This window comes from Silurus meridionalis, chromosome 10, assembly GCF_014805685.1.
Source record: "Silurus meridionalis isolate SWU-2019-XX chromosome 10, ASM1480568v1, whole genome shotgun sequence".
In the NCBI taxonomy this organism is placed as follows: domain Eukaryota; kingdom Metazoa; phylum Chordata; class Actinopteri; order Siluriformes; family Siluridae; genus Silurus; species Silurus meridionalis.
Window position 1 is genome coordinate 3,575,966 of NC_060893.1, and position 23,966 is coordinate 3,599,931.

At 40.7% G+C, this 23,966-nt stretch overlaps 2 protein-coding genes across 3 annotated transcripts; both read left to right on the plus strand.

Moving 5' to 3' along the window:
- Positions 1–191: 191 nt before the first annotated feature.
- On the plus strand, positions 192–2,330 carry LOC124392595 (mucin-7-like). The gene is made up of 3 exons (XM_046859739.1): positions 192–315; positions 764–1,349; positions 2,246–2,330. Exons 1-3 carry the CDS (start codon positions 192–194, stop codon positions 2,328–2,330), a joined length of 795 nt encoding a protein of 264 aa, XP_046715695.1.
- gas2l3 (growth arrest-specific 2 like 3) lies at positions 268–22,021 on the plus strand. 2 transcript variants are annotated; one of them, XM_046859028.1, is made up of 9 exons: positions 268–425; positions 7,581–7,636; positions 13,104–13,281; positions 15,482–15,600; positions 15,692–15,830; positions 16,521–16,584; positions 17,981–18,119; positions 18,359–18,463; positions 19,818–22,021. In XM_046859028.1, exons 2-9 carry the CDS (start codon positions 7,613–7,615, stop codon positions 21,003–21,005), a joined length of 1,956 nt encoding a protein of 651 aa, XP_046714984.1. In that variant the 5' UTR covers positions 268–425; positions 7,581–7,612; the 3' UTR covers positions 21,006–22,021. The 2 variants fall into 2 exon arrangements, with proteins under 2 accessions (XP_046714984.1, XP_046714985.1); XM_046859029.1 differs by lacking the exon at positions 268–425 and adding an exon at positions 6,511–6,688.
- The last annotated feature ends 1,945 nt before the right edge of the window (positions 22,022–23,966 follow it).

A 23,966-nucleotide genomic window follows, 5' to 3' on the forward strand; every position in this document is an offset into this window, starting at 1 on the left:
TAGAACCTCTTATGGGTGTCGTGGTCAGGAGGACAGCCTTCAAACCAACAAACTTTTGGACAGGTTGTGTGTGTGTGTGTGTAAGTGTGTCTTGGTGTACATTAATGAACATCGTCACTTAGAGCTCAGACCGACGTGTTGTGACGCCGCGCTCCAGACTGTCTGCGCGCGCTCGCCTGCACGTGCACGCCATGGCCCCGCCCTCTTTTCGAACTCCGCGCTGTGATTGGCCGTTTCGAACAACACTTCCTCCTGAAAGATTGAATGTTCCAGGCACGCGGATTGCAAACGTTCTCCCGAAGATGCCCAGCAGCAGTGAGTGTGTGAGTGTGTGTATTCACTTGGATCTATGAGTACAGCAGCTTTCGGAGTTACGACACATTTAAAGTATTTATTTTGACAGTCTGCTTGATGTTACAGCACTGGTAAGTTTGTTTGTTTGTTTGTTTGTTTGTTTGTTTGTGTGTGTGTGTGTGTGTGTGTGTGTGTGTGTGTGTGTGTGTGTGTGTGTGTGTGTGTGTTTCCATTTCAGTCTGAGTCATGTGTGTGTGAAAGCCATTCCTTTTCTTTTTCTCTTTAGTTACTAGAACACACACACACACACACACACACACACACACACACAGAGAACTGAATTATAAGGTTTCTATAAGGTTTTCTGTTTATTTTATAAGGTGTACAGATGGACATTTTTATCAAGCTGTTAATGAAAATAATTAACCAATTAACCAACCCTTCTACCTTGCTACCCTGCGCCCCACAGCTCTGTCACCCTGCGCCCCACAGCTCTGTCACCCTCGCCCCACAGCTCTGTCACCCTCGCCCCACAGCTCTGTCACCCTGCGCCCCACAGCTCTGTCACCCTGCGCCCCACAGCTCTGTCACCCTGCGCCCCACAGCTCTGTCACCCTGCGCCCCACAGCTCTGTCACCCTCGCCCCACAGCTCTGTCACCCTCGCCCCACAGCTCTGTCACCCTCGCCCCACAGCTCTGTCACCCTCGCCCCACAGCTCTGTCACCCTGCGCCCCACAGCTCTGTCACCCTGCGCCCCACAGCTCTGTCACCCTGCGCCCCACAGCTCTGTCACCCTGCCCCACAGCTCTGTCACCCTCGCCCCACAGCTCTGTCACCCTCGCCCCACAGCTCTGTCACCCTCGCCCCACAGCTCTGTCACCCTGCGCCCCACAGCTCTGTCCCACAGCTCTGTCACCCTGCGCCCCACAGCTCTGTCCCACAGCTCTGTCACCCTGCGCCCCACAGCTCTGTCCCACAGCTCTGTCACCCTGCCCCACAGCCCTGCTACACACAGTCTCACCAACAACCCTATTACCCTTAAACCATCTACACTGTTACCCCCAACCCTGCCAATGCCAGACTTTTTAATTTCACACTTCTGTATTTGTGTGTGTGTGTGTGTGTGTGTGTGTGTGTGAGAGAGAGCGAGACTCGGTAAACCGAATTGTCCGGGTTTTATGTCTCCAGTTGTGTAGAATGTAATTCTATAGTGGTTTTTGTTTTCAAATAAATAAAATATCTAGGAAGTCTGTATTACAAAATGCTCGTAGCCTACATTGTGTGTGCTACATCCATCTTCTTCACACTTATGCCATCAAAACCATCTGTACATGTGAGCAGAAGTGGACAAAACTTTGAGTTCATACTCTATCTTATTATTTTTAAGTAAAAGGCCGAGGTTGTTCGGTTCCTACTTCCTGTCCCACAGGAGGACACGAGAGCAGGTGTTTCCTTTGACACTGCTGTCGCACTACATATTTATTAGAGCTAAAATGTTTTTGAAGGTATCTTCATGGCTTTGTTTTTTTTTTAAGGAGAGTTTTGCTGTTAATGTGCTTTTGATAATTGTTCGAATTGTTAGAAACATCTCCAGGATCTAAAAAAAAAAAAAAAAAGGTAGGGTTATCTGTGTTCTTAATGAGAGTGTGAACAAGGCACATGGGAGACATGTTAGATGAAGGAGAAGCCTTTCATGAATGAAAGGAAGCCTTGATGATCCCATATGTGACTCTGCCGCCTGCACGCTGCTCTGGTGCTCGTGATCAATCTCTGATTACGGTTTGTTTATTAACGATGCAGCAGCTGATGACTGGTGGAGCGAGAGAGACAACAACAATAGGAAAGAGGTTTATCGAGGAGATCGTTTTTCTTCTGTGGCAGAGAAAAAACAAACCGTCACCAAGGAGAAGGTTTCTGTGTGCTTTTGGTGTGTATTCTCCTGTCCTAAAGATCTCTGTGGGATTTGTTCCTGGAACAGAGAAGCAGGAAGAACAATAACCCCAACCCTGATGATCCTCATGATCCTGAACTTTGACCTCGTTCCTTGTTTTACTCTTTGTCTTGTCTTCTTGATGGTTGGTGTAAACCCTTTGGGAAGGGAGAAAAAAAAAGTTACACTGCAGTTTATATGAGAAAGAATCTGAATAATTAATCTTTATCTATATAAATATTAGATCTTTATACACCTATATGGTCAAAAGTTTGTGGACACCTGACCATAAAATTGCTTTGTGCTTCTTTTTTCACCTCCTATTCGCCATCGTCATGCTGGAGTTCAAGTGAAGGTGAAATTTCATCCAACAGCATCCAAAGACGTCCTACAAATCTTTGTGTCTAATTTTTGTGCGCAGTTTGAAGAAGCAGCACACGTGGGTGGAAAATTCAGGTGTCCCAATACTTTTGGGTATATCTCTATCTTTAAAAAAAACCCCAAACAAACATGGTGGATCATTTTACCCTGAGACCCGGGAAACTTGATCATCTCTTGATCTCGAACCTACAGATTATTTCTAACGTGTATGACTTTCATTCAGAGAGCTACCATATAAGTCGAGGTTCCTACATAAAATGCCTGGTGTGTGTGAGTGTGGTTCAGGTGTTCAGTAAGGATGATCATTAATGAGCTTGAGGTTCTCGGAGCAGCAGCTGAGTCCCCTCTTTAATTGCCCTGTACACAGTGGGGTTTTCCTGGAGGAAACAAGGTGGAGGGGGTTCTCCTGGAGGACACTATTCAACATTGATCTCATACACACTAATTATGGGTGTGTGTGTGTGTGTTGGGAGACGCTAATAAAAGTAGCTGGTGGGTTAATTAAACACACACACACACACACACACACACACACACATCAATCAACAACAGACTACACTGAGAGAGGCGGACGTGTCCCGTTCGTGGATCAGTGAAGTGAGGGTAAGGGTGGGGGTAGGATTGGGTGTGTGTGGGGGGTTGTTTCTGGACCCGTGTTTGATCCAGTGGTACGCGTGTGCACGTGTACCATGTCTTGCCTGGGTGACGTGAAAGACGCTGATCCTCTTAGGCGATTATGGAGATGATCTGCATGAGGAGCATGTGGATGATGTCCTACGCTCATACCCCCCTCCGCTCCCCTCCTCCCTCTGTGTTTACCCCTGCCCTGGTGTCTGCACATCTAATTGCAATCCTAAATCTGGACAGGAAGTCGTTCATGATGATTATTATAGGATTCCGGTAATAAACGTTCGTTAAATGGCGGGATTCGGTGTAGAATATATAAATAAGTTAAGTAAAATTTTATTCGTCCCACAGTGGAGAAATTTCCTGGTTTAAGCCAGAAAAATGTATATAAATGCAAAATAAGAAAAAAACAACAATGATGGTAACGGTGTAGCCGAAACGTGTACCGAATGTGGTCCTTTTTATGTGCAAAACAGTTCAAATCTGAGTTCTCTCAGAAACATATTAAGTGGCGGATCAGAAGTATGTTATTCTCGCCTCGAACTTGGAGTGCATTTTTAATTTTTTAATTATTTTTTAATTATTTTTTTTATTTAGTATTATAAAACATTAAACAAAACAACATCAGGGGTAGGAAAAAAAAAAAGAATAGTTAGTGCAGTGCCACTGTGGCGATTCACCCTGTCACTGAAAATACGATTTGTTTTGCGCAAGCATGAAAATGCTAAGGAATTAATAGCGCTAGCGCTAACCAGGAAGTAGCTAATGGCAAATGCTAGTGCTGTTGATTCTTTAGCGTTTTAATGTCCAACTTCAAGATTTTCTCTTAAAAGTAGAAAATTCTGCATATTGAATGAATGAATGAAGGATGAAAGGAAGGAAAGAAGACATTTGTTAAAGTACACTGAAATTAGTAGAACAGTTATAGATCATATATTTAGAAAATTAAATGTAAAACACACACACACACACACTTACACATCTGTATTACCCAAATTTTGTCTAACAAGCGCAAACAATTTAATAAAAATGTTCCATATATTGAATTTTATTTAATCAGTTTAATTCATAGCAATTTCATTAATTACTCAATTTAATCAATATAATAAGTGTATTGCATGGATTTGATATTTTATTTTTTAGAAAATATTATAAAAATTATTTTATATATAATTTTAACCAACCATGCATTTTATTAAAAAAATCTTTGAAAAATGCACAATTTTCACGAATGTTGATAATAATAAACTTTTAACTTTAAAATTTAAAATCTTTAAACCGAGATATGCACCGAACTGTGAATTTTGTGTACCGTTACACCCCTAAATGATAGAAGTTACACCATCAAACAAACAAACACATTGCACAGTTTAAATGTAATAATATTGTATATACGAGCGTTACTCCAGACCACATCTCGGCATCGCTCTTGGTGTGGTTGTGAGGGACAGGAATGTGTCCGAACCCTGTGCAGAATGTGGCATTGATCTGCCCAAAGCACCAGGTCAAGGCCTGGCCTTTGTTTTATAATGCCCTTCTATCATCTGGGATATAAAACACCATTTAGTTCTCTTCCCTCTGTTTTTTCCTTTTCTTTCTCTCCATTCTGTTGCTGCTTGACATTTAGTGGGCTTGGAGCTCAACGCCAACCCAGAAGCACGAAGAGTCAGGGCTTTTGTACTTTTATTTCGCCCCCTCAGTCACAAAACGAGTCTCTTGTTCCTTTTCTCGCTCTCCTATCTGTCCATTTTGTTGAATCCCTTTATGATTCTTTAATAGTACACAAAATTCACTGTTCTCAGTTACATATCTCGGTCTTTAAGTCATGGTTCTGTTCAATTTCGGTACAGTTAGGGGGGGAAGAAATGCAAAACATAAAATTGCTTGTCGTTTTTTTTTTTTTTTTTTTTTTAACGCAATTTATGATTTGAACAATTGAACAAATGAACAATTTAAAAAATATTTTTAATAAAATGCCTGCTGTTCAAAATAAAAAATAAAAATAGAATAAATCTAATTAATGCAAATACACTTTATTATATTGATTAAATTGAGTAATCGATTAAATAGGCCTAATTTAAATTAATTAAATAAAATAAGATTTGTGTGTTTGTGTGAAATATAGTATTTAATTTTCGAACGATATGATCTTATTTCAGCGTACTTTAACAAATGTCTTCATTCCTTCCATCTGTCATTCGTTCACTCCCTCGATATGGAGAATTGTCAGGATTTTTTGCTTTTAAGAAAAACTCATAAAACGTAATAGATTCTATATCGCTAGATTGCCGTAAAAAGCTTTGGCGATGACAGAAAATGGCATGCACAGAACAAAACCGTGTTTTCGGTTCGGAGTAAGTTGCCACAGTGACACTGCGCTAACTCTAGTTCCTTTTTTTTTTTGTTTTTTATGCCTCTGACATTGTTTGTTTTTAAGCTTAATAATAAAAATATTATTTTGATCCGCAACTTAATGCGTTTCCGTGAAAGCTGATTAATTCTATGCTATGTACTATGTTCCGTACGTAAAAAGGATTGCGTTTGGTACACGTGTGCACCAAACTGAAAGCTACGGTACGAATACGTGTACCGTTACACCACTAATTCTTTATAATTCGTGTAATTTCTCTACCTGAGAAGTGTGGAGAAGAAAAACATGGAAGTTTTTGCATTCTCGAAAAAAGCCCACTAACTGTGACAAAATAACATATCTCTATTGTAAATCATTTCAAAATCTTTCATGCGATGAGTATGCGAAATTGTACAGGATTTGTGTGACCAGTTTTGTGCTAACAGTTTGCACAAATAGGTGGATTGATCAGGTGTCCCAATACTTATGCAGATATCGTTCAATCAATAAATATAAAAAACCATGGCTGATCATTTCAAGAAACTAGAAAAGCATAAAGGTCTCTTGACCTCGAATATATAGATTTTGTGTAGGAATTTATTTTAGAGATCTACGTCGAGGTTCCTACGTAAAAATGCGTCCATTTTTTGTTTGTCACTTTCTGAATTCAGAGTTAGGAGTATGAATTACAGATTATTTTCATGTTGAAAATAGGTTGTTTTTCCCTGGTTTGAGTTACAGGATTAGTTCAGTAGAGAGTCAACCTTTCCTTGTGTGTGGGAGAGAGGGGAAAAAAAGAGAGAGAGGAAAAGAAAGAGAAAGAGGGGGGTGTAACAATGAGATTTTTGTACACGCCTGGCCAGCATCTGTGGTTTAGTTCAGAGCCGAGGCACTTCATTAGCCAGTCCCCAAGCTTCTTACCCCTCCTTCTCTACTACCCTCACAGCCCTCCGTCGCTCTGTTCATTCACAGGATTACCCTGTAACCGTGTGTTTGAGATCTGGCTCTCAAAGCTCTCGATCTCCGGATCTTTAAACGATCCACTGGATCTGTATTTGTCTTTACTCTGACTGGAGACGGGACTCTTTTTGTTCGTGTCCCTCAGGTGAGACTCTGTTTGGTTGTCATGCTGTGTTATTGTTTCTCTAATGATTGTATTTTTTTTTCTCATTCGTGTGGGAGAACTTTATCAGAATTTAACGTGTAAATGTAAATTTGCTGATTCATGCCATGACTGTAGTATTAGATATATAGCATTTCACCAGTTCCCTCGTCCTGTAAGAGAGGAGGTGTGTGTGTGTGTGTGTGTGTGTGTGTGTGTGTGTGTGTGAGAAAGCGAGTACACATGTCCTGCTTTGTTTCCTCAGCTGTGCTGATGTTGACTGAGCTGTCTTAATCCACCAGGAAGACCAAAACGTAGTTTTTGCTCTTTATCTCGTGCAGCACGTGCTTTTCACGTTTCGTAACGTAAAAGAGTTTACTATTTATTCAGACTCCAAACTGATTCAAGGAGGAGAGAAGATCTCCAGGTAACAAACACCTTGGAGTGGTTAAGTGTGATTGGTGATGCAGGATACTGGACTGTGTCACTAGTAAAAGAAATGCAGAGAAAGGCAGAATGAAGGAAAGGAAAAAAAGAAAAATGCTTTAAATTTCTAATGTATTGTACAGTGCAGTGAAATTCTTTCTTTGTACATCCAAGAGATGTTAGAAGGCTGGGGTCAGCCATTAAACAGCACCCCTGGAGCACAGAGGGTTAAGGGCCTTGCTCAAGGGCCCCAAGAGTCGCAGCTTGGCGATACTGGGGCTTAAACCCCCAACCTTCTGATTAGTAATGCAGAGCCTTAACCAGAAGTGTGTATGAACAGATGTGGTACACATGAGGGGGGTTTGGTGGATGGGTGGGAGCACTGAACTCTCTTCTGGTCTCTCTCTATAACTAACACACACACACACACACACACACACACACTTATGACTCCTATACTGTGTTTTAGAATGAAGCATTGAAGCAGTCCTGATCACAGCGATGGCAGTGCAAGCGAGCCTGCAGGTAAGAACTTCAACTATTATTATTACAATATTAAAAAGGCCATTAAATGTTTATGAATGTTTTATGATAATAGATTAAAAGAACACCATGCATGCTGTACAGTGCATCCATATTCACATTGCTTCACTTTCTCCACGCCTTATTCCTAAATGCATTAAACTCAATATTTTCCTAAAATTCTACAAACAATACCCCATAATGACAACGTGAAAGAAGCTTGTTTGCAATCTTTGCAAATTTATTTTTAAAAATGGGAAAAAAAATCACGTACATAAATATGCACAGCCTTCGCTCTATACTTTGTTGAAGCATCTTTGGCACCAATTACAGCCTCAAGTCTTTTTAAATATGATGCTACAAGCTTGGCAAACCTATTTCTTTGCGGAACCTCTCAAGTACCATCAGATTGGATTGGGAGCATCGGTGCACAGCCATTTTCAGATCTTTACAGAGATGTTCAATCGGGTTCAAGTCTGGGCTCTGGCTGAACCACTCAAACACATTCATAGAGTCGTCCCGTAGCCACTCCTTTTGGCTAAGGGTCGTTGTCCTGTTGAAAGATGAACCGCTCTGAAACAGATTTTCATCAAAGATGTCTTGCTGCGTTCATCTTTTCCTCGATCCTGACTAGTCTCCCATTTCTTGCCACTGAAAACCATCCCCACAGCATGATACTGCCACCACCATGCTTCACTGTAGGGATTGTATTGGCCAGGTGATGAGTGGTGCCTGGTTTCCTCCAGACATGACGGTTGGCATTCAGGATAACGAGAGTCCTTTATGTGTCTTTTAGCAAACTCCTGGCGGGTTGTTATATGCTTTTTACTGAGGAGTGGCTTCCGTCTGGCCAGTCTGTGCCTCAATACAATCCTGTCTACAGACAATTCCTTGGACTTCATGGCTTGGTTTGTGCTCTGACATGCACTGTTAACTGTGGGACCTTCTAAAGACAGATATCATGTCTATATCATGTCCTTCCAAATCTTGTACAGTTAACTGAATTACCACAGGTGGACTCCAAACAAGTTGTAGAAACATCTCAAGGATTATCAGTGGAATCAGGATGCAATTGTCGTGTGTCATGGCAAAGGCTATAAATACTGTAATATATTTTTCTTTTCTTTTTTTTTTTTTTATACATTTGCATAGATTTCAAACTTCTTTCATGTTGCTATTATTGTAATAAGCTCCACTTTTCTGGGAAGATGTTGGACTAGATTATTTTGGAGAGTTGTGCTTATTCAGCGACAAGGGTGTTAGTAAAGTCATGTACTGATGTAGGTAAGATGAGGAGGACTGAGGTACAACAGTGTTCATATTCATTCATGTTTCAGAGGGTTGAAACTCTATAGCAGGAGATCTTCCACTCCAACCCATGTAAAGCAGATTTTCATGGAGCTGGCTTTGTGCATTGTCCTGCTGGAACAGATTTGGGTCTCCTAGTTCAAGTAAAGGTGAAATTTAATGCGCCTGCATCCAAAGACCTCCGATACGATCGTGTAACTTCAAAAGGGTTGCAAATTTCCGGAAACTTTCAATGGGAATAAACTGGGAATTTCTACCCTGCGCAATTATCACATTCACAACGCAAACTTACTGCAGGGTTATTGAGGCCACACCCACTACATGCACTGTGCATTCCTTTAAAACATACATCATTTCATGTAAAAAAAAAAAAATAATAATTATTTGCGTAAATTAAAAATTCCTGGTAAGTTTTCAGCTTGGAATATTTCTAAATTCCCAAGATGAAGTCGAAATCAGAAATTCAATTCAATTCGTTTTTATTTTTATATCGCTTTTAACAATTTGTCTCAAAGCAGCTTTACACAGATAATGTGGTGTTTGAAACTTACCGGAAATTGTCCGCAGCAGCACAATGACATCACTGGAACAACTTCATGGCTTTATGGTGTTGCACAACTACAGACTATTCCTGTTACAGGATTATTCTGCAGATCGGGTTGCTTTTGTTGGGAAATAACAACCAGAGCAGATTAATTTATTTGAATGTATTTACTGCTAATGGTCCAGCTTTTTGAAAGACGAGAAGATGGATGTCAACGGTATAAATGAAATAAAAAAAATATCAAATGTGCTACATAATGAACCTCCTTGATGGTTGATAGTTTTCCCTTGTTAGAGATACAGCGGCCAAATGTATTGGGCCACCCGCCTTTTCCACCCACATGTGCTTCTTCCTCAAATTTCATCCAGACTTGGAGGCACACGATTGATGTCTTTGGAACCAGGAGCATGAAATTTCAATTTCACTTGAACCAGGAGATTCAAACCTGTTTCAGCATGACGATGCACAAAACCAGCTTCATCAAACTCTGCTTTACATGGGTTTTGAAGATGTGGACTTTACTAACACCCTTGTAGCTGAATGAGCCCAAATATCCACAAAATTGAGTGGAACATCTTCATAATAGAGTGGACCATATTATAACAGCAAATGGAGACTAAATTTCTTTCCTTATGGTTTTTTCTTCTCACTGGTTCTTTTTTTTGTTTTTTTTCGATCGCTAGCTCACTCCACTACATGCACCTGATTTGGAAGGCATTTGAATCCCTTGACAAAAGATTTGAGTCTCCTTTACAATCGAGCAAATGAGAATTACAGCAGCAGGTTTCGGCCGAAACTTTCAGAATGGGCCAAGTGATGTACGATACTCCAACCCCCCCCCAAAAAAAAAAATCCTGTGCGGTAAAAGATCCTCTGATTGATTGCACAGGACCAACGCCTTCCACCTGCCTCTGCATCTGCCTTGAGGGCCAAAATGTAAACTTTCTGAAAGCAGGTTCAGCTTCTTCTTTCTTCAGAGTTTGTCTGCTGAGCAAAACGTGTGTTGAAGTCGGAAATATGACCCCGAGTCATGAATGTGATGCAAACATAGGACATAAATAGTAGGGAAGTGTGTGTGTGTGTGTGTGTGTGTGTGTGTGTGTGTGTGTGTGTGTGTGTGTGTGTGTGTGTGTGTGTGTGTGTGTGTTTTTTTTTTTTTTTTTTTTAATAGTAAGAGTTTATTTTTAAGAAAATAAATAGTGAATGACTGTGAATGAAGCAGATGCTAAACCTATATATAAAATTAAATGCAACAATTGATTAGACATCTTTTCAATAATATAACAAAATAAATGTATATAGTGTGGGTTTTCTTTTTTTTTGAATAACCTGCGTATAATTTTTTTTTTTTTTTTTTTTTTTTGAATGTTCAATAAAATTGGTTGAATTAAGTGGTATCCTATAGAAATACAGAAGTGACATGCAGACGCTAATCATCGATGAGACCCACATAATCTGGTCTTATTAAAGTTCTAAGAAAACAACAGTCCTACTCCCCAAAACCAGAATCGGGGCAGATGACGGTGGATGGCCTTGGGGACGTGGTAGATCGGTGGTTAAGCTAAGCATGTGTTTGACATCTTATTAGAAAACCTGAGTTCAAATCCCAGCACCAAGAGCAAGACCCTCAACTGCTCAGTGTATATCAGATAACTGTAAGTTGCTCTGGATAGGCGTCTGCCCTGGCGTCTGAGTGATGTCTGGCGTCTGAGTGACATTCAGGCACCTGGGCATCTGAGTGACGTCCAGTAGAACTGGATTTGGAAAAAGAAACCTGCTGAGTGTATAAATGATAACTGTAAGTTGCTCTGAATAAGGGAGTCTGCCCTGGCGTCTGAGTGACATCCAGGATCCAGCGTCTGCCCTGGCGTCTGAGCGGCTTCCAGTGGAAATGGATTTGGGAAAGAAAATCCGAGTGTATAAATGCGATAACTATAAGTCGCGTCTGCCCTGGCGTCCGAGCGGCGGCCGGCGTCTGCCCTGGCATCTGAGCGTTTTAGAATGGAAATGGATCTGATATCGGAGGACACTGGGTGGTATGTGGTCCTAAGGGGGAAAAGTCCGAATTTTGCAAATGAAACTTCGTTTTGTGAGTTTCTTTCTTTTTTTTCCTTTATTTATGATTCAAGTGGTTTGTGTGTGTAAGAGTTTGACAAGTTCAGGGTTCAGTCCAGCATCGACTTGGGAAAGCAGTGCGATCTTTGATATCGGAGGATTCGTATCCGTAAAATGTGAGGGTCTTTTTAAAAAAACGATTGAGTGCGGTATCACTAGTGTCATGGACGTGCCATTTTGAAATGGTCCATACTATAGAAATGATTTGGTTAGATTTATGAAATGGTAGAACAAGGAATTTAGAGAGCAGGTTAACTGTAAATGAATTAAATATTGCATTATTGTTTGAATGAACTTGCCCCCAACACACACACACACACAAATGGCCTTCATGCAGTTCAGCTCAGCATCTCTGCTGCATCTGATGTTCTTGAGACGCTTCCATAACATGTTACAACATAACCTGGTGCTGGTTTAGAGTGTGTGAGAGCATTCGGAGTGAGAGAATTGTGTTTCTCTTCTCTCTCTCCTTTCTCTTCCTCTTCATCGTGAGCTGGGATCAGATGAATTATGAAAGCTTGGAGAGGAAGCTCTGTCCCACGCATTGCTCAGCTTCAGCACAGTTTCCATTTGAGGCTTAACTCTGGGAATCCCCTGATTAGTGTCAGATTTCTGGCAAAAGCCTTTTTATTTTCTTCTTGCGTATGAATCATCGCGTTTTGCTGTGACTCGTGATGCCTTGTATTTTTGGCACATTCGTAACGGTCACCACTCAAGCAAGGAAAAGCCTTACAGAAGTGTGTGTGTGAGAGAGAGCGAGCGGGCTGTAAATTCCACTTCCAGTGTCCCAGTTCAGCCTCCTGACTCTATACTACACACTACAGGCTCTTTTTTTTTTTTTTTGTGCTATCGTGTGTAAGTGCTGAAGCAACACGTCATGTAAAGGATGAGAATGTTCTTATTAACGCTCACCGTTAAGACAAGACAAACTTCTCGCTGCATTTAAGCTTTTCTTGATGCATTATTCTTGGTACAGTTAGCATTGTGGTATTATTATTATTTATTTATTTATTTATTTATTTATTTATTTATTTATTTATTTTTTCCGTAAAATCTGAGGAGTAAATTAAATCTACACCTTTTTGTTTACTTTTCACAAAAAAATCTTGTCTCATGCAGAGTTTTGGGAAAAATCAGCTGAAAATGTCAATAGATCCAAAATCTGTCTAAAATCGTGTACCGTCACTACGACATTTGGCAGACACCCCATCCGGGGCCACTTACGTTTATCTCATTCGTGTATATATAGCTATAAGGTTAAGAGTCTTGCTCAGGGGCCCAAGTGTGGCAGCTTAGTGTGGCTGGGATTTGAACTCATGACCTTCTGATCCAAAGTCCAATTCCATAACCGCTACCTGCCACCTCCCTCCATTTGGGATTCGAATCTTGCCTACAATTTTTATATCCGATAACAAGTGATAGTTTTCGGGTTGCATCACTCTTTTTTTTTTTTTTTTTTTCTTCTTTTTAATTCTAAATTGTTTTTGTTTGTTTATTTACAAGGCTTGGTTTGGAGAGAAGTTTGAGTCGCCACTGCACAGCCCACGCTCGCCTCTAACACCACGCCATGGCCCGGGCCTCACAGACGTTTTCCAGTACGACCAGTGGCTTGCTGTACGCCATGAAGCCACTCTTTTTCCCATGCAAGAAGATCTTGCCATTTGGCTCACTGACCTTCTAGGTAAGTACAGACATGACCCGACTTATCTATTGTAAACAATCAATCAAAACTCTGTTCCTGACTTTACGCTTTTTCCTAAATAAATAAGTGATGATCCAGGTGCAGGTGTGAGGTGTTCCAGGGTGTTAGTGTAGATGTGGAGGTGAAGAGCATGATAATGACCTTACACCTAGCCATGGATGATCACCTTCTACCATTCTCCAATTTGAGGAGTTAAAGCTGTTATTGATGTTTGCAGAGCAAAAACTGACTGAATGGATCAAAATAGTGTCTCTTTTTAATTATGTATTTTATATACGCCTTGTTACATCTACAATTCTGCTGCCCAGAATCACACCCACACATAATGTAGTGCCGTAAGATTATAAAAGAGCACATGAGCCAATCAGAATTGAGTATTTGGGCTGATCGTGGTATCAAAAATGTTCAAGTCTAGTTTTGTAACACGCCAACAGATGGCAGCACAAGGCTGCACGCACAGTCACATGGGGCACCGACTTTCATAAGTCAGTGTGCCAAAGGACATCATCCTGTGTACATCTGGTGCAATTCTGACCATGTGCCAGAAGGAGTTAAACAAAAAGAAGACTTCCAGGAAACATTGCACTGGTAGAAACGCTGGGAGTGCTGTATTGCTGTGCAAGGGGACTATTTTGAAGGTAATAGTGTGTAAACACAGATAGATAAATAAATGAGTTTCTAGTAAATAGAGCTTGTCTCAACTTTCTGATACCACCTCATATGTGTATATTCGAGACTTTACGAGTATAGTATGTCTACATCCTTTAAGATATATTGTTGGGATGGCTCACATTTTGAACAATAGGGAAGCTGATCTGTGTCTCAGAGCTGTACTGAAGAAGGCTGAACATAATGGAGGGAGTTCCTGTTCAAGATAATCACCTTAACATGCCTTTCAGCAAAACCTCCAGACTTCTAAGAGAAAGCTGTTTCACTGAAGTCCTGCTGTATATGACGACATTTGTTATACTGGTAGGCAGTGTGTTACGATTGAATCGATTGAATTTTCATTTACTGTCAATGAAACCTAATGAATGTGAGATTAGGGAAAGAGGGCGGAGCTTCCAGGAAGTGTTTCTCCAAAAAAAAAAAAAAAAAAAAAAAACCTTGGCAGGTCCTAATACAAATTTCGACTGGCTTATGGCTCTTTTTTTTTTTTTTTTTTTTTTAGAAGAAAGAGAAGCTCATTGTATTTTCGACTCCTACGCACTTACACCAATGTTTCAATGCGCCATTCTTACTGGAGGTCAACCGATAGTGGATTTTACAGATAGCGATAGCTAGGTTGGATCATACTTGCTGATAACCAATTAATCAACTGATATTTTTGAAAATGGATACTGAAAAAAACCCCACAAAAATAGTACTGAACTTTATTACAGAAATTAAAAAACAGTACTGAATTGTGAAAATGTGCTAAATTATATAAATATGAATATATTCATTAATAAATATATTATATAAAATTATAATTAATAAATCGCTCTCCGTACGGCTCGCAGTCTTGTGCGTGAAAAATAAACAGCGTGTGATGTCATTGATTTACCTCTTGAGGCCGCTCTCGTAACGACAATGGACTGGAAGCCGGAAAAACTATCGGTATGGATTTATGCCGACCTTTTGAAGCTCAATCATTGTCTTCGGGAAGAGGAGCCAAATCTGGCGAGTAGAGTAGGTGTGGACGTGAGATCATGTTGTTTTCTGCGACAAACCCGCATGTAAGGAGAGCCCAGTCACAGGGTGCACACGTAGTCAGAATATCACCAGCTGCACAGCCCCTGATGTACACAGGACAATGTCTTTTGGCACACTGACTTATGAAATCCGGTGCGCCCTGTGATTGCGCGTACTACCATCTGTCGCCGTGTTACAAAGCTAGTCCTGAACTTTTTTGATACTGTGTGATACTACGCAGGAGAAAAGCGTGTCCTGTTACTGTGTCCGTCTTCACGGGTCTTAGAGGGACCCTCAGAGGAAGTTCTGCGTGGGAATTGGCTAACAACCAAAATTGGGGGTTAAAAAAAGAAACAAATACTTGCATGCTCACTTACAAGTATGATGTTGGACCACGTGACCTGGCTGCTCTTTAAATGTGGATTAAAGTGTATCAGTATTTATTAAATGTGTATGTGTCTCTCTCGCTCTCTCTCTCTCTCTCTCTCCCCTCTCCCCCCACCAGGTGAAGAGATAAGAGCTGAGCACTTCATGGACGAGTTGAATAACGGAGTGAAGTTGTGTCGACTTGCTGAAATTCTGCAAAGCAAAATTCCCCAGAGCTGCCTCCTGGACAAAAAGCGGGTCAGTGGAAGGAGGAGTGTGACTCGAACACTGCTTTTTTTTCTTGCTTTTTTTTTTTCTAATTTTTGACTGGTGTTCGTTTTATCGTCAGTTTCCGATGAAGAAAGTGGCGTTCAAGAAAACCGCTTCTCCGGGGTCGTTCTTCGCCCGGGACAACACGGCAAACTTCCTGTCATGGTGCCGTCAAATCGGAGTAGATGAAGCGTATCTGTTTGAGTCAGAGGGCTTGGGTAAGGGTGCGAAGAAGGGTGGAAAAAAAAGCTATTTGCATGTAGGAATATGTATACACTGGCCAAACGTTTGTTGACACCTGAGCAGAAGATTGGTATCTTGCTCTCCATTTATTCTGTTACAAAAACTCTACTCTTCTGGGAATATGTTCCACTAGATTTTTGTGGAAATTTGTGTGGAGATTCATTCAATCACAAGGGTGTTAGTCAGATACTGATGTAGGTGAGGTGAGGAGGCCTGAAGAGCTCTACAGCAAGAGATCTTCCACTCCATCCAATGTAAAGCAGATTTTCAAAGACCTGGCTTGGTGCATGGGGACATTTTCATGCTGGAACAGGTTTGGGTCTCATAGTTCAAGTGAACAAGTATCCATTTATTACAGATAAACAAGTTTGAGATGCAGTGATGGTAATCAGATGCAAACTGTAGTCCTGAGTCAGTGTAGCAGACTGTTGACATTAACTACAGTCCAAATCCATCCTCAAAGCTCCTGCTCTTACTCCGGAATTTCATGGATCCCCAGGCAGTTGATAAGAAACCGTCCCCAGCTGCACAGAGTGGTTCACATCTGGAGGAATTATAGCGCACTTTGTTATGGAAAATATCATGTAAATAATGACCGTATAAATAATATACGTGATGTGCTTATATCTATGACTGGCTGGACCAAATCTGTGTTCTCCTTTCAGTTCTACACAAGAATCCTCGTCAGGTGTGTCTGTGTCTGTTGGAGCTCGGACGCATAATCTCCAAGTGAGTTAATGTATTAAATGTCCAACTAAATTATTTATAGTCGTCTTCACTTAAAGAAATCACTCTATATGTTTACCTTTATAAAAAATAAAAAACATGCAGTGATCTGTTCTTAAACATTATGTTGTATGTAGAAATGCCTTATAACTTCCTGTTCACTGAATTGGCTAGAAATAAACTTCTGTCTCACCTTCTCCACGGCTGGACATGATTGTGACTTCAACTTCAGACTCGATTTTAATACTTTTACCAACAAATTACAACAAAATGTTAAATAGGGAGCTGGTTAGCGACCTTACGCTTCCATTGTTCTTCTGAAAGGATAGAAATATTCCACCGTAGAATAAAAATACAGTAAAACCCCATTGGACGAGTATAATTCGTTCGTGAAAATTGCTCGTAGGTCCCTTTGCTCGTACGTTCGAACTGATTTTCCCCATAAGAATGAATGTAAAAGCGATTTAATACGTTCCGAGATCTCATTCGATCGCTTATTTTTGCACTTAAAAAGTTTGTGTAGCCTATTTTAACAAACACACACTGCAAATTACCGTAATGTAAAATCATTTAACACTTACCCAGGTGATAGTGGTTAATTGTGAGTGTGAGACGCGCACCACGCTCATAACCTTCTCGGTTTCCATGGTAATTCTATTTACTTTAGTTTTCCCAGCACTATCACTGATTTTCTTGGGAGACATTTTTCTAATTTTTCAATAAGTTTTTGCTGCACTGAACAACGAGAGCGTCCGAGTGACATGAGATGAACTAAGCGAATGATGCTACCCTAAGCGAGGAACCGGCAGCGTGGGTTTGCTTGTGCCTTCGAAATTTGCTCGAGAAATAGGGTAAAATTTTGCGAGCAAAGTTCCTCGTCTCTTTGTTTGCACGTACTATTAGTTGCTCGTACAACAGGGTTTTACTGTATGATCATCTGGATTATGGCAAATCCATAGAAAGTTGAAGTGAACATGGAAAGTGCAAAACAAAACGCCTCCTACGACATCGCACAGCCCACGGTTTTCCCCTCGTTGGGTTCTTTTACAGTTTAAAGGCCAAAAATGTTAATCTGTGTACTTCTGACATGTTGATCTGTGTTCTATTCTATTCGTATTCAATCTACATATCAAATATCGGTCACAAATTATCAGTCACTTTCGAAATAATGAAAGTATAGCGCATCTACTGCTAATTATATAGGATTTTTTTGTTCTTTTCTTTACCGTTGCAAATATGTTAAAACGGCGCATTGTTAACTTTGATGCTGATGCACGGTTACTCAGCTGAACGAATTCCTGTTTTCGTTCTAGACGCTCAGAAAATACAAGTTACAGCCTTTACTGTAACGCAGCCCTGCGCTTTACTATGATCCATTTCTTTAATTGCGGTTTGTAAGGTATGGAGTCGAACCGCCGGTGTTGGTGAAACTGGAGAAGGAGATCGAGTTGGAAGAATCTCTGCTAATGGCAGGCGATCATGTGCCTCCGATCAAAACCTTCACTGTGTGCTGCCAACATGGAGGCCTCCATCATGCTGTGAGTAGTCCACGCCGAAGGAGCTAGTGTTTTAACGCCTCGCAAGCCTGAGGAACATTCAACGAAGCCTTTGACACCCGAGTCATAGAAAAGTTGATTTGTGGTTGTATTTTGTATGTCAAGTTCACAATGCAACCCCCTAACACAAGCTACATCTCAGAAGTTTTGCTATTATTCTGTGTTTGTGTGTAAAAACATTCTCTTGGTACGTTCTGCCTCTTGACACTTTCTTTCTCCAGGACTCTGACTCAGACGATCCTCCTTGTAATTGCTCACAGAGGTTTTCTATCGAGTATCTGGCAGAGGGACGTTACAGACTCGGGGAAAAGATCCTCTTCATTAGGGTGAGTTACTCAGTGGATTGATTTTGTGTCTGTTTTAGGACATTCCTGAATTTCTTTTTTTTAAATAATCCATGCCACGGATTGGGAGTGTTACAGAGAGGCGATGTGCAATAGATCTTTCTTTCAGAAGAACTAGGACAAGTATGAATTCTCCACCACTTCAACCTAATCAGTGTTCAATAAGAAAAAGGTTCCAGACCTAATGTAAGTGTATTTTGAAGATCAACACACACTGCCTGTTCATGGGTTGGTCCAAAATCTTCTGAGAAGGTTCAAATCCCTGTGTCGCCATCTTGGTCGGGGAGTCACGATCTTCATCTTATCTCTGGAACACGAAGCCCAAATGCACCTCAAACACTTTTTAAGTTAGTAAGGGGCAATGTTCTCTGAAACATGAATTTGAAAGGTAATCAGAGAACCTGAAGAAAACCTACATGCACATGTGGAGAGCATGTAAAAGCATATGAAACTCACGTTTTGCCTGGTGCAAGTACCCCAATTTTCTGATACTGAACCAAAAAAAAAAAGATTTACAGGTTGTGGGTGGACCACTCGGCTTTCTATGGGAACTTCATGTGGAGAAGTTTTGGAAATATTTGGAGAAATTTATATAAATGATACCATTTATATCATGTACAAATAGAAATATAAACATTTTGTTTGGTCATAAGCTGATTTTAAAAAATGTAAAAAAATTTCACTGATTTAATTGGTATAATTCTCTTTACTCGTATCAAAAAAGTGAAATTTTTCTGGGATTTTGCAGCCCATGTGTATGAGCCTTGATTCTGACAAACCTTCTAGTCCCTGCTGCTGGGAAACGTCCACAAAGCATGATGCTGCCACCACCTTCCTTCACTGTAAGGATGTTAGCCTGTTGTTAAATGTGTCTGTTTCCCTCCATTCAGGTCAAAGAATTCACTCTTGAAGTCTTCAGACCATCGAATCTTGTTTTTACCGTAATCCCTGAAAGTGCTTTAGCATTAAACCTTAAATTAAAATCCTAGCCTAGACATTATATGTCTTGTGCACAACACCTGCTTCTGTCTGGAGGTTGTCCTGATCGTGGATTTTTCAGGTCTCCACCCAGGACCCCATTTACTTTGTTTGGTTCGGCTCAAGTTCTAGGAGTCTCTCAAACTACTTGATGTCTTCAGGACTTTCAAGAAACCTTGCCCCAGATCTATGTCTGAATAAAATCCTGTATCAAAACATTGCGGATATTGTATATAGACAGAGCTGTGGTTTAGGTCAAGTTAGATTTTCTCACACAGATGTACTTAAATTAAATAACATGATTATACAGCTTTTTAATTCTCCTGCTCACGCCTTTTTTTTTTTTTTTTTTTAACAGATGCTGCATGGAAAGCATGTGATGGTGCGTGTGGGCGGTGGATGGGACACGCTTAAGGGTTTTCTGATGAAGTATGACCCTGATCGTGTTCTGCAGTTCACCACACTCGAGCAGAAGATTCTGGCGTTTCAGAAAGGCTCATCTGTCCCAGACTCTGTCCTTAGTACCCAGACTTCCCAGCCGCCCAACATGGACCCTCTCTCTGCCGTCAACCTCCTCCCATCCTCCTCCTCCACATCTTCCTCATCAGGCTCTTCCTCCTCAACTTCTATTCCACCAACCAAACCTGGTACGCTTGCCTCTGGCGTGGGTACGCCACGAGGCGCTTTCCAGTCCCCGGTTTCCACCCCCCTTCTTCCAAGGAAAGCAGCAGCTCCTAAAAAGAAACTTCAAGTGCCCAGTGTCTCTCCCAAGACCACTCCACTGTCTTCGAATGCTACGAAAAAGAGCCCTTCGCTCGAACCTTCCCAGAAAGTCCCAGCGCTTTTCGATCGGAAACAGCGCCCACGTGTTACTCCTTCTCAACCGCGTAGTCCTGTGTGCCCAGAACCCAGCTGCAAACAAGCCAAGCCGGCTCATGCCATCCCGGTAGGAGGCATTTCTCAGCGAGACGGCCGGCCACCTCGAGCGCCTCTTCGCACTCGTCTCGCCACCAGACGCCCTTCCTCTCCCGCTGCCACACGTCTGCAAGTGGATACCAGAAAGGGTCTTCCTGTTTCCCCTCGACCACCGTGCACGGCAAAGATTCCCAAAGACACTGGTAGCAAGACAGTTGTAGCGAAAGTGCCCCCGAAACCGCCCCAAAGTTTTCCCAAACCTCCCGTACGAGATGTCAAACCTTCCTCTGCAAACGTCAAATCCAGAGTCCAAATCCAGACCTCCACTCCCTCTTTACAAGCCACCAAAACTTCCCACCCCTCCAGGACCAACCAGAAAAACCCAGGAGGACAATCTGCCGCGAGGACCGGAGCGCCACGGACTGCACAGACCCCCAGCACAAAATCCACCCAAACGACAGACAGAAAAGCTCAAAGCAGCAATAACAGGCCTCTCAAAACGAACCCTGCTCAGGTCCGTGCAGTTAAACCTACCCCCAGCACCACCCAAAAGCAACAAAGCACCCGGACTGTGGCCTGCAAAAAAACCGAGGAGCCCTACTTCGAAATGAACAGTAGGAAGAAGAGATGAGCGTAATGGGAGCTGGAACGACGAGGTTTTTTGGTGGTGGTTTTTGACTTGTTTCACTTGGTGTTGCACTTTAAGGTAGTCCGCCTCACGTTATTGATCACGGTTAGTCTAAGAACGATATTTCCTTCCTCGATTATGTTTAAGTTTTTACATATTTTATAATTTATTGGGTTTTATTTGTGTCATAAAGACATTTAAGGAGGGAAAAAGATGGATTCTGGTCTATTAAACACTAAATATTAATTTTACATTAATGGCATTTGGCAGATCCAGAGCGACTTTTATTGCATTAATACACCTGAGCAGATCTAGGGTAAAGGGCCTTGCCCAGGGGCCCAGGAGAGGCATCTTGGTGTATCAAGGATTTGAACCTTCAGATCCAAAGTCCTTAAACACTAAGCTACCACCTCCCTATCCTTTAAACATTCCCTTTCCAGACAGAGGTATGGTTGTTGTGTAAATTTTACGTTACAGTTGTTCACCTCCATAAGCAAGGCATTACCTGGAACTGAGAACTGCACCGATTAAGCTAGCCAGATTTTTCACACCAGAGGAAGATCTGGGTATTGGTACATATTAAGAGCAATAACGGTTAAAGATACGAGTTAATTCCATGTGTGATTTTGTATTCTCTCTGAAATTGTCATTCCAGTCTAATGGCTTTTTAACATGCTCTCAGAGAGCTCTCGCAGGTAGCATGGTCATCCTTTAAAAACGTAGGAACTACCTCCAGATGTTCCGATGTGGAAATTATATTTGCCGTCACGATTACTGTTTTATTTTATTTGTTATTCAAAGCACAAACCAAACATGAATGTTTTTTTTGTTTTGTTTTGATATCTTTATATATGTTTTGTCTTGTGTCCAGGTGTGAATGTTTGTTAGATGATTTTGATGGACCTGTATATTTTTACAGCACTTTCCTTTTTTTTATTGTAGACCGTTTTAACTGTCCTGTAAATTGTGACTGTAAAATGTTTGTGTCTAATAAATGGTGTCCTTGAGTAACATATGAACTTACTGATGATGACCGGAAGGTTTTGTCTGTAAATATATTGTAGTCCTGTGACTTGGAGTGCATGTCGAGGTTGCGGAGGAAGTCAGTACGTCTAGAGGATTCAGACACTGGATGCTCAAGTCTCGTAGTGGAACGTGGTTAATCTTTCAGGTAAACTAAACAGTGCCATGTGCAATGTTCCTCAAAATGCCACCATGAATCTCTTTCCAGAATCAGAAATAGCTTTTTTTTTTTTTTTTTTTTTTTTTTTAAAAACAATTATGCTTACAACACAAGGAATTTGACTTGGCATCAGGATCTTCCAGTGCAGGAGAAGTAGAGACATAATGTAACAGAATAGTAAACCCGACAATAATGCACTATATACGAAATATAGTAAAAATATTTTTTCAATGAATGTACATGTTATTTACAAGTGTGCAGTTTACAAATGGACCATTGGATTCTATGTACAAATGTGTCAGTTATGATGGACAATGTGTAGTTCTGAATATTTGTATTGTTCAGGCTGAGTATAGCCTGCGTTTCTGACTGTTGGCTGGCTGTTCTGGTGCTCTGTAGCGCCCCGACCAGAAGGCAACAGTTCGACGAGAGAGTGGGATCAATGTGTGGGGTCCAAAGTGATTTTCTTAGCCATTTTCTCCACTCTGGAGGAGTGAAGATTGGGCAGTGGGGCACCTTTTAATCCTCTCAGCAGTCCTGACCGTCCACTGTAGCCTCTTGATGTCTGATTTGGTAGCTGAACCAAACCAGCTGAGTTCAGCAGCTCCTGTGGCAGATTACATTTCCTCAGTTGGTGAAGGAAGTACAACCTCTGCTGGGACTTATGAGGCCTTGTGCTATTGTATCTCATCGGTCAAGGTCCACAATAAGGTGCTCTTTTTCTCACCATGATTTCAAAGAGAGTTTATTTGAGTTGCTGTAAAAAAAACATGCAGTATCTGGTGTTTTAAAATAACTCCAATTAAATGTCTTATTTTATCTTTAGTGGTGGACGAAGTACACAAACCATGTAGTTGAGTGAAAAGTAGAGTATTTGCCTTCAAATGTACTTAAGGATCCAAAGTACTATGATTGTATTATGGCTATAATGTTCCTATTAGCATTTTTATATTATCAATTTATATAATCAACTCAGTTCATGTGAAAATACTGTTACTTTTAACACAATGTTAAGTTCTTTATCTATTAATAGAATGATATTAATGATTTAATTCAATTCATTTTTATTTGTATAGCGCTTTTAACAATGAACATTGTCTCAAAGCAGCTTTACACAGATAATGTGGTGATTAAACGTAAATATGTTCTTTGTAAATGAGTCAAACACTAATATCTGTTCAAATGATCATGAGCCCCAATACTTTTTCAACTACTTAAAAGAAAGAATGAGGTCGTGTGTGTTGTGTCGAGTTCGAGTCTGGAGTTTCTTTCATCATTTATTTCTCTTTAAGTGTTCTGCTTGCTGTTGAACTGATTCTGAACTGTATATTGGTGATCACTAGTACACCAAGCGCTAATCATAAGTTCAAAACCGAGAGCGTGCTCGACCCTGATTGGTTGCTTGCTGCGTCTTTGACCAGTTAAGTTTTTATCCTCATAAATAAAAAGGAATGACTGATTTCACAAAATGTAGTTGAGTTAAAAATATATATATATATTTTACTTTGAGATGTAAAAGTATTTTAAAGTAAAAGTCTCCTCAAATGGAAATACTTCAGTAAAGTACAAATACATGAAAAAGCAACCCAAGTACAGTAACTAATAACATTTACTTCATTACTGTCAATCACTGATTATCTCTACTTCACCAAGCTAGCAGTAATTCTATTTATATTTATATACACTGACTATCCATAACAGAATTTTTGGTTATAATGGGACCTTTTGAGGGCTGGGATTTATCAGTCAGCAAGTAATCTGTCTACTCCTGAAGATGATGT